This window comes from Artemia sp. Qi Xiang Cuo, chromosome 1 (assembly GCF_049724085.1).
Source record: "Artemia sp. Qi Xiang Cuo chromosome 1, ASM4972408v1, whole genome shotgun sequence".
Taxonomy (NCBI): Eukaryota; Metazoa; Arthropoda; class Branchiopoda; order Anostraca; family Artemiidae; genus Artemia; species Artemia sp. Qi Xiang Cuo.
This window is the reverse complement of record NC_142794.1, coordinates 15,549,948-15,564,210: the sequence shown is the minus strand read 5'-3', so window position 1 is coordinate 15,564,210 and position 14,263 is coordinate 15,549,948. Positions and strand designations below refer to the sequence as shown.

General features: G+C 31.9%; 1 protein-coding gene across 1 annotated transcript in view; it reads left to right on the top strand.

Moving 5' to 3' along the window:
- bt (projectin protein bent) overlaps positions 1-14,263 on the top strand; it is a 379,904-nt gene that overhangs the window by 186,701 nt on the left and 178,940 nt on the right. The window contains 2 exon segments of the mRNA XM_089089036.1: positions 2,376-2,600; positions 8,845-8,889. Coding sequence (XP_088945162.1) covers positions 2,376-2,600; positions 8,845-8,889 — 270 coding nt within the window.

The window sequence follows — 14,263 nt, the reverse complement described above, 5'->3', positions numbered from 1 at the left end:
ATTATACTCTTTAAAATTAATTTTAATCTTTAAACACAAGAGATAGTGCTAAACAGGAGTGTATCTTGATGAGAGGCGAAGGTTAATGATGCCAATTTATGAAAATATAGGTGGCAAGGGTTCTCTATATTTTTTGGAATGGATATAAAAACTTTTTTTTCAAATTTAGGGGGGGGGGGGTTATTTGTGTTTTTCAGATTTTTTAAATGAAAATGTAGAAAAGTATATTTTTAAAAACCTTTGCCCTTGCCCTCATATTCGCAACCCTGGGCTAGGGGAAAAAAATCATAATTCTCTCTAGCAGTGGGAGAGGGATTTAGGGTGTCCAAAAGCTACTTTCAAAATTGGTATTGATTCCGAATGAATCATGCTTTTTTGTAATTGGTGGTTTTTCAAACACGGGTTAATTTTCCTCTTGCTTCTTTCTTCATCTGTTCTATCCCTCTTTTTTGCTCTTGCTGAGGTAAAGTTGTTGGCGTCCCAAGTGTGTTGGCCGCATCGTTATCGTTTTGAAAGTAACTTACTCCTGGCTAAAGCTGTTTACAGACGGTTCTTTACGAATACGCCTAAAGTTTTCCCAGTTGACGACACGAAGGATTGGTATTTGAAACTCTTTTGATTGTCTGTCAATTCACAATGATTGATAACTGATGGATGCATTTTCGCCGCAAAGGGATTTGTATCGAAAGTGCTTCTCAGCCGTCCAAAATTATTTTGATATGTGCCACAGTTCTAACAGGAGGTGAAAGATAATTGAGTTGACCCGTTTTGAAAAATTGACCTTTGACTCAAAAAGACTGTTCGGGATACAAGCTTGTAGTGGAAAAATATGAAGATTGAGATGTATGAAAGCTTAAGAACTGACATTAAATTCCGTTCAAAAAATATTTCAAATTGAGAAAAAGGAAAAAAAAATACTGGATACTTAGAATTTTATGAGCATTCGTCGGACAAGGTAGTTAGGAATATAATACATATAAAAAATTTAATTAAATTATAAAAATAAAATTAATTAATTTATTAAGATTTAAATGATTTAAGACAAGCTCGTAAAATAAAGTAGATCATAAAACCAGTAGCACGTCAAATATAACATCAAAAGAAGGCTGTTAATTGACTAATTTAAATTAATTGTAATTAAATTAATAAATTTCTGAGTTTTTATTTGTTTTTTTCACTGCATTGCAATAAACCAGCAAACCTAAGTTGTTGCTGCTGACCATATACCTACTTACTTTACTTGTCCCGCGTCACAACCCTTGGCTCTTCGTGGCATCCGAGACGCGGCAACACGTTTACCTCCAAGTAGGTCTAATTGCGGTTGATGGCTTGTTATTTGACAACCAGTCTCGATCCTAACGTCTGTCATAATTGATGATCTATAAGCATGTTTTCTTTAACCACTTTCTGGCTTCTTCTTCGATGGCAACGAGAGATATTTAAGGCAGAGCTTCGGCATCGTGTCATCAGGGCTTCGTATTGGGTGGCAAAACCACCAATCATGGAAAGCCCATCACTAGTTGATTTGCCTTTTTCACGAATATAAGGCACTGAAATAGAAGCCATAATTATAAGCTTCTGAACAGCTTAGTATTTTACAGGACTGGATGTTTTAGAATTTCTTTAGAATACGCAGGATCTACATGAATCAAGGTAGCAGAGCAGTACATTGTGTAGAAAAATTTTAATATATTCTCGGAATCAAAATACATCCCTTAAAAGCCTTATTCTTACTGACAACTAGTCAATCTTACCTACTGAGTGGATTAATTGCCTCACACAGGCTCATTGCCTTTCTTTAGAACAAACATGATTTCAGATATGGACATTTTTATGAACTTTGAATGCAAAGGACCTAGTATATTGACTAAATCTTCAGAACCGAAATGAATTTCAGAAGAAATATAATTTTGGTAACAAATGGAGTAATTTTATTTACTAAACGGCCTGTTTGCCGTGAAGGCATGTCTATAGAAAACACGTAAAAGGGAAGATTGTATAGCACTTAAGTGAAGATTATATAGTATTATAGCACTTAGGACGGGATGCATGATTTTTTAACAAATTGGAGAACTCTTCGGATGAAATCTTCAAAGAAGCTCAACGAAGAAAATCTGACTCTGATTATTGCACAACAATTTTGAATTTAGAAAATGAGCATAAGAGGATAAGGTTTGTTGGCCCGGAGTGTGTGGCAGTGTGTGCCCGGAGTGACATGCATTATCAATATTAGTGAAGGTGGTATGAAGTTACTTTGCATGTTGCGCATGACTCTTCAGCATACTGACGATTTTGCATGTTTTGTTTACCACACTTAACTAAAAGTGACGTGTTGAAGGGCAAATGTTGAAATAAAGAAGTTGAAATTTTAACAGTGTGAAACTCCACCACCGCAGCTTGAAACGCTCCCTCTGAAGTTAAAGAAAAAAGAAAAGGAGCTTGGTCCTAAGATCGAAGTTTCTAGTGACGCAGAGTCTTCACCAGCCGGAAGTAGAAGAGGTTCATTTCAAGTAGGTGGATCTGGACCTCCTAGCAGAAGGGGATCTCTGATCCCACCTGAAGATCAGCAGAGAAGACCATCTTTAATCATTTCAGACGAGGTAAGCTTTGATTGCTACTGCTTTCGCTTTCGTTTTTCCATAAGTCTAAATTTGATCGTCATTCAGTTTTCAGCTTACACCTTGGAGAAATTTATCCCTTTTGAGTAGCTCAAGAGCGTTATTATTGAGTGTATATTGTATTTTATTTTTGAGTTTCTTTAATTCAAATATTTCCATTGTGGCTCTGTGATAATCAAGCTCCTACCATAAAGCCGTGCAAATATTCCCCAAAAAGTAGAGATAACTTATAAGAGTGGAAACTAGCGCAAGTGTCCAAAAAACCACCAACACCATTTAGCATTTGACGTTTCTTTGTGGTTTTTAGTGTAATAATAAGCCAAAATCAAATTCTTTAAATGAGAATATTAAAAGTATTGATTAAAGAGAATTTAAAAGGCTGTTGATGAATGAATTATTTTCTAAATATGATTTTAATGATTAATTTAAAAAGGTAAATAATGGTTAGAATAAACTGCTATTAAATCGCTAAAATTAGTATTTCAATTTGATTGATTTTGAATGATGTGTGTAAAGGATGGAATTGAATGCTGAGTTAGTGGTAGCAGGGTACATAATGTTGTAGGTATGTTTTGTTTTTAAATCCATTTCGAGGTTAATGTTAATTATTATTATTTTTATATGAATTTGTTTGATTATCCCTTCTCCATATCATGCTGTGGCATTAGGAGGGGGATGTATTTATGTTAATTTTTTTGTTAATAATTGATATTAAATTTAAAAAAATAAAAAAATGGGGTAATTAGGGTTATTGGTAAAATATTGCAGTAATAAGTGTCTAATCTCAGTTTTTGAAAAAGACACAATTGCAAAGTTTTAAGAACTGCCTAAAACACCAAACGTTGGATGTAGTTGATAACTTGCTGTTTTTTCACATTATCACTAGTTCCCACTGTTATAAGCTGCCCATATTCTTTAGTATACACTTTGAAACTTGTAAAATGTTTAAAATTATGTGGACATTTAATTTACCTAATAGGAATATAGTAAATACAACATTAATTTGAAGAGTAATCCATGTTTCAAATTTTTCTGCAAAAAAAAAAAAAAAAAAAAAGAAAAAAAATGAAAATTAAGACTAGCCAAGAAACTACTTTGTGATTAATATTGTGGTAAAATTTGAATCATTTTTATATCTCTTTGTATTTCGAATATTTTTTAAATGATCTTCATCAGAAGAATTAATTAAAGGATAAAATATGTTATAAAAAGTTTCTTAAGGCTTGTTCAGTATTAGTTACATGGCCGTGTCCAGGATTTTTGTTTGGGGGGGGGGGGGGTAAAAAAAGTTTTAAAAATGCATCCAAAATTTGATTATGCATTTTTACTACATTTTTACGAGTCGGAGAAAAATTTAAGAGGGATTAGGATTCAAACCCCCTAACGTCTATCCTGAATACGGCCTATTAGTTATATTCGTATTCTCTGTCAAAGAAACTAAAACTTTAAGAAATATGTTAATAAAAAAAAAACTTGTATTTAGACTATATAAGCAATTATGTAGAGCAAAAGAAAAAATTTAGAATAAAAAACGTTGAAAAAATATAAACAAAAAAATAAAGCAAAACCGAAAAAGTTAAATTTGTTAGGTTAGGAGAATTTGGTATGCTGGTTATAAAATGTTACAAGACAATCCATCTTCTTTCAATAGTTACGAGCTTTGCGGAGTATAAGCTTATAAGCAAATATCAAGACCTAATGTATATATAAAATTGGAGATCAGACTAAAAAAATTAAAAGTTAAAGTAAAAATTAAAATATACATTTATTGCTTAAACTGAGAAAAAAGACAGTGACGTTTCTTTTTTTTTGCCTCAGCTAGATTATTTTGGTAAATCTTTGTTTGAATGTTCTTAACATATGTGTTATAGCGAAAATGTGTTATATGTGTTATAACACACATATAAATGTTAAAGTGTATGCAACACATGTATGCACAACTATGTGTTATATTGTGTTATAGTGAAAAATCATAATTATTTTTTTACTATAATACTGTTATTCCTTAAACTTTTTATTCATCCTTAGATTTCTTCTTTTATTTGTGCTTTTAATTCTGTCTTTATAAGATTGTCATATCTATCTATTTAAATATATTTTACACCACCTATATTACATACGAAGAATGTTGCAAATTTAGACTTTTTTTAAATTATTATAATGAGGGGTAAAATGCAGATTCTTTGTACAGTTTAAATGAAGGTACAATTAGCAGTTTTTATTAATTGTATTTAAAGTATGGAAGCTGCCGCAATTAATCCAATAAATCTATGGCCTGTTAAACTTGAGGCATTTTCCAATGAAAAACCAGGTTCTTTGAACAAGAATGATTAGCACCAGTGGAGCACAGAATTCAAAACTATAATCGTAATTGTGATTTCATATTCTGGTTGGTCAGCGAAGATGGCCTGTGTTTGTCGGATACTGACTAATCCCTTGTTCTTAAAATAGCGAAACATGACGATTGACTCCGAGACGGGGAAGCCCCGCAGGCTTCGCATGGGGGAGCAGTTGGAAGTAACTCAGGTCAGAAGATGCGTTCTGATCACGCTTTTTGGGTTGAACAAAAGGACAGCACATTCAATAATCTTTTCACATTTTCCGGCACAATTAACACTTATCTCTCATCTTTTGTTTGTTTTTGTCCAAAATTTTATAACGAAGAATTACGCTTGATTTAATCTTCTGCTCAGGTTTAAATTTTAAGCATGTTTTAAACTAGGGACGATCGACTCCGAGACAGGGAGAGGGAGACAGGGAGACAAATTCGCATGAGACGGCAGCTTGATGTAACTTAATTCAGAAGATGCGTTCTGATCACGCTTTTTTGGTTTAACAAAGGGTAGCACATTCGATAATATTTTCATATTCTCTGGCACATTTAACATTTACTTTAATATTTGAGTCTTTTTTATTTATTTTTTTTTAACTAAGAATGCTCATTTGATTTTTCATTTCTTTAAACCTTATAACCGCCGGAACATAAATAAGAGATTTCCTTTTCCTTTCTTGATTAATTCCACCAACCAAAATAGGTGACCAAGTCAGCCTGTTGTTTTTTAGGAAGTAATTGTCAATATTTAACCAGAAAAAGAAAGAGAATAAATATAATTATTGACTAGATGAAAAATATGTTAGTAAAAAGAAAAATCAAAGAAATGAAGAAACTACTTCCCTCATTGATACCATTACAAAATAGGAAAATCATAGTCTTCTTTTCGTTTATGTGCATTGGAAACTCTCCAGAAAAACTAAAAAGGATTTGCCATGTAGTGTTCATGTGCATAATTTTAACCCTTATATATATACATTATATATTTCTAAATATAGAAATACATATTCCTAATATATTTAATCTAATAATAATATAATTATCTAATAATATCTAATAATATAGTAAAATAAGATCGTATAATATAAAATATATAAAATAATATAATTATCTAATAATAATATAATCATAATATATAATAGTAATTATAATATTAATATAATAATTATACATAATAATATAAAAATCAATTTCTAAAACTAGTAATTTTCCTAGTTTAAACGTAGAATATTTAGAACATGATATGAACACGACAAATGTTGTGTCCTAGGAGGGATCATAGACTATCTATCGGTAAGTAAAATGACATTATTTTTATAAAATTCTAAAAAAGGGCTATGCCAGTTTTGCGTCTCACTGAGACTATCTATCTTCGCTTTACTCAAATTAGCTATGGCTCTCAAGTTTTTCATCACTTCCATCTAGTTGATTTTAATTCACTTCCACCAGTGAATTGAATCTCTGAATCAGGTCCATTGATTTTAGACTTAAAAATCAACCTTGTGGAAGTGATGAAAAACTTGAGAGTCGTGGCTAATTGGAGAACCAAGACAGATAGTCTCAGTGAGAGGCAAAACTGGCATAACCCTTTTTTAGAATTTTTTTAAAACGATGTCATTTTACCTATTGATAGTAAGGACAATACATGGTCATGACAAAGACATGCCATGTTAAAGATAAAACAATAATAAACGATTAACAAATGAACATCTATTCAGTATAATTACAATTACTTCTCTTTATCTATATACCTGAAAATTCTCTAGAAAAAAAGAAATTCTGCCATATATGGTTCATGTACATATTTTAAAATTGGTGTTTAATTCAAAACTACTTAAACTAGTTGCTGGCTAAATATTAATGTATAATTTCTAATGGGTTGTATGCTTTTCTTGAGATTTCTCCCCTTTGCGGAGTTACCGCTAATCAATCTTTATATTATAAGTCTTTAAAGTTTGGGGTTGCTGGTTCGAAAATGGTTACTATTGAGTCTCAAATTGACAATCATTGCAGTGCCACATCGTTCGCATTGCTAACGGAATGTATATTCAGTTGTCGCATTTAGTGGAACAAATATCATGACGCGCACTGATCGCTTTAATTAATTAATATAGTTAATTTATTTATAATTAAATTTTAATGAATTAGTGATTTATTAACTACCAAATGTCAAGTAATTAGCGATAACTTTTATTGTTCCTAAGCTCTCAATTTAAGCCAAGTATTTCACTAGATTTAAATCTTTGTTACAAGATAAATATTTATTTCCTTTTATTTTTATTTTTATATATTTAATTCATTTTATATATTTGTTTCATTTTACATATTTGTATCCTTCAAAACAGTTTATTCTCCCTCATTAAGTGGATAGGTTTCAATTTGAATCCCAAGACCATCTGAATCTTCGGGGATCCCAAGGCAAGCCTAGGCATTAAATTGGGATATCTTTCTAAACCCTTTCATCAGCAGCTTTTCAACTGAATGTCATATTAAAGACAAATACAGCTCAAAAAAGTGTATACTACCATACTTGGAAATATACTGAAACATACTAAGGGATTCAGTACCTCATGCGCACTGGCGGATCCAGGGGGGCCTGCCCCCCCCCCCCTCCCCCAAGATTTTTTCTGTCACCCTCTTTCCCTGTTCTTTCACATCCCCCCCCCGCTAAGACTTTGTTCATTGGAACTCTTGTCACATTGCCCCCCCCCTCCCAAGATTTTGCTCTAGATCCGCTTCTGCTCAGTAATTATCAAAGAACAAACTAGAACATCATTAATGTATTCTGTATTTCATTCTCAGCAAAAATAATTTCAGATCTAGTCAGATTATGGATAACTGGAAAGGAAAATCTTGTTTAAATTTTGCTTGAGAGGGCAACTATGAAATATAATTTGTATACCAGTCGTGATCAACCCCACACATAATAGGGGCATTTTTGTAAAAAAAAAAAAAAAATGTGATCCTTAGTAAAGTGTACCGTATGTTAACATGTCCAAATTTTTGAAATATCTCCGTTTTTTGACAGTTTTTTTTTTTTTACTTGCATGCCGATAATTCAAAATATGTTGAGAAAGTATATATATGTCATTTTTTGGCGACCCTGCTTGGTCTTCTCACACTATCACAATGGTTACTTCTTTTTTTCAAGTTACTTCCATTTTTAACAGTCACTTCCCACACACCAAAATATTTTGAAACCTCAACGTTGACTAGGTTCTCTTTGACAAATTAAATGAAATAAACTTGATTACATGCATTCACACATTTATTATGAATATAGACCCCCTTCTTTTAGTGTGTTTGAATAAAAAAAAAAAAAAGGAAAAGTATTTTCCGGAAGAAGTGAAAAGCGAATTTGACAATCAAAATAATTACTAACAAACGTCGAAACTAAGCTCAAAACACGCAGAAATTAAAATGAAAAACAAAACCATGTTTTGAATGAACGTATATTACCACAAATAAGGGAAGAATCAACGCCCTAAAGCCCCGAAGGGTCTGGGTTTCATTTGGACTGAAGCCCTAAAATTGACATTTTAGACCCAAAAATTTCAGTTTTTCTTGAGAGATTGTTCAATTCAATAGAAAGAGGGGGTTTTGACCTTACTCCTGTTCGTTTGGAGTTAAAGTGAAGCTCGATTTATGTATTTTTGAGAGTATGGCTAATATCTGATATACGACAGTTTATACCCTTACATATAGAAATTTCATCAAAACAAAACATTTTTTTAGAATTTAATTCTGAACAAAATCGCTTTATGGTATATTTTTAAACGCCAGTTTATGTTGTTCATTCAATTTGTTTGGATCATTTGTCATTTGAAAAATATTTAGTAACCATTAAGAAGTATTCAATACTAAATAATAAATTAATAATGCTTAATTATTTAGGATCATAGAAAACTTCGCCCTGGCGAAGTTGTGGATGATAAGAAGGTGAGGTGTTGTATTTTTCTTATTCTGCAACGCCTCTTATTTTTTGGTTCTTCATTATTTTTATTTCAGCTTGTATTGTTTCCATTGTTTGTTTTATTTGATTTTTTTTTATATAATATAATATTTGCAAGACAGCAAACGCCTGCGGATTCTTATGGTTTGAGAAAAAAGTTGACACTTTTTGACCTGGATAAATCAACACAACATTTATAAACTTATCACTTTTTTTAGTACTAGAAAATAATAATACATAATTCGCTATTCAACATTACAAATCACCTCCTTTTGCTTGGAATGTAAAATGTAAAAAATAAGAATACAATTTGATATTCTACAAATTATGTCTTGCAATATGTTAAATTTATTGGTCATTTTTTTGTGTTTGGTGCAAATTATAGGCTTATAAATTTTATTTTCTAAGTATTGCTTTTTTTTTACAAGCTTACTTGTTTCAGAATCATTAACCTGTGTTTTATTTTTGGGTTTTCTACATAACTTTCGCTATTTTAATTTGTTACTAATTTAATAGTTTCTTGCTTCTTTTATCTTATTTATTTAAAAGGAATGTTTCTTTCAGTTTGTAACAATATACTTATTTATTTATCAGTTGTAAACTCCCTTGCTCCTTATTTATTTAGTATTTGTGCAGTTAATCGTCTTTATTCAAATATAACATTAAATGTTTTGATTTACAGTAAGTAAATATTTGAGTAATTTTTTCTCTTTGAGTAATTGCAAACATATATATTTGTCACGCTTTTTTGCCTTATTTTCTAGGTTTCATCTTTCACAGGAAAGTTCCTTTATTTAATTCGTTTTTTGATTCTTTCTTTGTACCTTTTGCTAGAGTTTTATACACTATCCCTGATATTTGGGTTTCAACTTTTGTCCTCCAACACGAAGACCATAGGATACTAACAAAACAAGAAAGTCAAACCTCTAGAAAACTCTAGAGGAAAGCTACGTGCGTTACCTGGCAATTTTATTTTGGGTAAAATGATATAACTGGAAATTCTATATCTGGGCCAATGAATATGGATAACTTACAAGAGAGGGAATTGCCACTAGTGCCGCCAAAATTAATCCTGAACGCCATCTAGTGTTTGGCGACGCTTGGCATTTTTTCAATGTAGTAACAAAAATAATTAATTTAATATGTGTAGTTGGTAAATGGTGTATTAATAAATGTCTGATCTCAGTTCCTGACATAAAAACGATTATAAAGCTTAAAACAATGGTAAGTATCGCCAAATACCAGATGGCGTTGATGTTGTTTTTTACCAACGCTAGAACCAGTTTCCATTCTTTTAAGTTATTCATACTCTTTGATCGGGGCTATGACTCCATCAAAATTAAATATATTATTTTATTAACTTTTAAATTATATTATTATTTTATTAATATATTATTAACAAAATAATATCTTCGGAAAAGTAGGAAACAATTACTAATATAGTGTAAATGTACAGCGGGTGGTAACATTGATAAAAAGCAGGTGACTAAGTCAGTATCTATTATTAATAAGTTGATTTTCAAAATATTCATTTATATTAACACTATTAAACACTGTTAGTGCTTATAATGTCAATCAAGCAATAAATGCTGGCAGCAAATAAGAAAAAATTAAAGGCTTAGATTGAATTTAAAATCTAAAAATAAAAAACCAACATATAATTTATTAGATTCTTAATCAGAATGCTAGGATAGCATGAGAAGAATAAACTAAATGAGGAATTGATGGCTTTAATTTTTCATACTGATATTTCAAATTTTGTTAAAAGACTAATGGCTCATTCCTTAATATTCATTAATGGAGTTATAAGAAGGAACAACCTCACCCAGGCACTTGGGTGGCATTCACACTACGTACGCAGTTTTTTTATACTAAGTGGTTAAGTTACGCTGCGTTAAGTATATCTTTTGATACTTAAATATGTTCTTATAAACCAGGCTAAAGTAAAAATCCACTGACCATCATAATTATTCTCTAAAGTCATCATAATCATCGTAAACAAGCTATTCAAAAAATAAAACGTGGAATGGAAATTCAAGCTCTGATGCAAGCATGAAAGGGTTTCTAGGAAAATTTTATCAATATATTTGAAATTTATTAATCGCACATCCGGAAACTCCATTTTGTTACTACTGTGCTAAAGCTTTACACAATTTAAAAAATTTTTTACGCAGACGTCTGGTCTACTTGGCATTGCCAAATTTACGGACTAAAAAATACTCTGTACGGTTAAGAAACATGACGTAAAGTCTCAATTTATACTAGTATGAATGATTTTACATTTTAGTGTGAGCGCACCTTAGGTGGCAGTTCAATTCGAAGAAATTTACATACATAGTTTTAGTACATATATATTGAAAAGGTTATTCAAGAGCAAAAGAGCTTTCTGAGATTTCCAAGACAGCAGACTCAACTGAATTAAAGCCCAATTTTAAAGACTGCTGTACTTAAAATTTTTCAATCATATACTAGGTTTTTTAATCTCCTTCTTTAATTCACTTCTTTTTTTAGTGATGACACCCATCGTGAAGATGTTAAAAAGATCCTTATTTTGTAGTGTTTTTTTTCTTATTATTATTTGTCTTCTGTTAAAACTTCAGTAAACAAATTTCTCCCTCTTTCTCCATCTATAGCCTATTCTCTTACTACTGCTTGGGGTACTAGTGTTTTTAAATTCTACTAGATAAATTTCGAGGTATTAAAGTCCTCACTACTTCCCAATGGTCTTTGTACTGTTATTTAATATGAGTGTCCGTTGATTAATTCATGCGTGTTCTTTTTCTTCTGCAGAAAGGCCGGCCTGGCGAAATGGGTGATAAACCTCAGGTTAGCAGCTTTGAGAGTGGAATTTTCGTCGGTTGTATTTAGTTATGACGTCACGTACTCCTGTGTGAATTGTACATTCATGATGTGTTGTTACCATCCGTAAACTTAACCTTTTGGTGTTCTCATAAAAACAGGGCCACTGATAGGCAAGGGCAAATACCTTGGCTTGGGAATTGGCTGGATTGATTGTCTTGCCTTTTCCCCCTGGATTGATTGTCTTTCCCCTATAAACAACAATAAATGTACTTTGAAAAGAAGAGGAGACTGGTTTTTTTTTTTCACAATGCTTGATGGTTACATGGGAGAATAATATACATCTCCAAAGTTAAAACAAAATTGAGAATAAATTAAAGAAAATCCATGAAATTTATCCCTTTTTGATTTTCACTTTTAGTATCCCTTTCCCCTTGAGAACAGGGCCACCGATAGGCAGAGGAATATTTCTTGGCTAGGAAATTTGCCTAGATTTAGTATCTGGCTTTTTTTTTCGGGTACTTCACTATTCTTATAGAATATACAAAAGTAGGTTTAGCGGTTCTACGAATGAGTTTCCTTTGAAGAAATCCGTTTTTAATTCATTTGAAACTTTTGTTGGGGAGGGAGGTACCATTTCCGTCTGAATTATAATTTAGGTTTAGTAACCTAAATTTAGGTTTAGTATAATTAGGTTTATATCGAAAAATTTTTTATTTTCCGTTCGGGGAAAAGTAACAGTGTTTTGGGCTTACAATATGCTACTTCTTTAATGTTACAAATAAACCATTAACATCACTTGTAATTTAAAGATAACACCAAGAACAAAACACGTGAACCAAGAACAAGAACCATCATCTAAATGACGAAGTGGAAAATTTTATCAGGGGATGAGCAACTCCATTGTTCTCACTGTTTTAAAGTTGATAGTTCATGTATCCCACGGATTCTCAATATCCTGGAGACTTACTTAAAGAGATAGAAATATATTTGTTGTGTTTGAGAGGGCCATAAGGGCTGGTGACAACACAATAGCTGTGTGCTGTCCACAAATTGGTGTAGACGGTTCGCCAGGTTGTCCTCCATATCATGGGTATACGCCAGTATGCTAGGAAAAGTGGAATCTAGTATACTACCATACTAACAAGCTTTACCTTTTTTTTTTTAACAAAATGCCTATACAACAGAAGGTCGTCGAATAGAGCCTACACAAAACAACTAAATAATAAGCTCTCAACCATACCATATAGTTGATATAAAACTTCATTTCGTTTGAGATTATTTTACGGGGTGGGGGCTCTTTGCCTAATCGTATAAAATAAACCTCAAATGCCAAAGACCGTAACATCATGTTATTTACTTGACCGAACAGATCGATTATTTTTATTCTCCTTAGTTGTTATTTGCTTTTACGATAAATATTGTAAATTTTCTGGCTCTCACCATAATCTGGCTTTCGGTACCCGGGTCGGTGTTCTCTTGGATCTTGGATCAGTGCTTTCTAGCAATATTAAAAGTCCAATTCTTATGACTTTACATTTGTGGATCTTGGTGGGAGTGGGGAGAGGTAAATAAATGGACATATATCCCATATTTCTGTCTAAATAATGTTGGCTTTTGGTTTTTATTGTAACGATTTTCACAAGTAATGATCCAACTGGTATCCATGGCCATTATATTGTCAAGGCCATCTACACTGTGGCCATGATACTGCCGAGCCATCTACACTACTGTTCTTAAATTTGCTGAACGTTTGATTCTCATTACGTTTGCGACTCTTGATGGAGAGTGGGGAGGGATTTGAACCAATGGATAAAAATCCAATTTTCCTTCTATGCAATGATCCCGTTGGTGTCCTCTGTCGGACTAACGCGCCATCTATATTATCTTATCTATTTTTTCTGAACATTATAGTTAATAATTAGTATCCCATTTTCAAGTGCCTCTTAGGTAGCAAAGATGTAATCCGGGTACTGTATATTATTTGTATTAATCTTCTCGTTTTAAATTGGTCTTTGCGGTTTTTGGTGTTATAAAACTTGTTGCTGTATCTGTGAGATCCAATCTCAGCCGTGTAATTACTGGAATCCATCTCTTTAAAGTTCGTTTTGTGGAATGGGTCTATTTTGAATTAAAACCTCCATTTACAGGAAATCTTAGTAGATATTTGAGTTACAAACTCAGTTCATGGCCGGCACCTATTCTACGTTACCAATATTTGAACTATACCGAGTTACCAATATGCAATATACCAGTTTACGGATGGCAACTATACATCATTCTATTAGCTATAATCCCACTCTTTTGTAACATCACGTTAATCATTCGTAGTTTTGCACACAAATTGGTAGTTACTTAGACTAGAAAATGTGATCTAATGCACCAAGATAAATTTTATATTCTGATTTTTTGATTTTAATCCTATTTGGATTAAAGTAAAAAAATATGTTTCATACTTATAATCTAAAATTTTTATTGCATGCTCAGTTTCTTTTGTTTTGTTGTTACCACTTTAGATTTCGTTTGATTGCTGTTGTTTTTTGTTTTGTGCGTTTTTTGGTT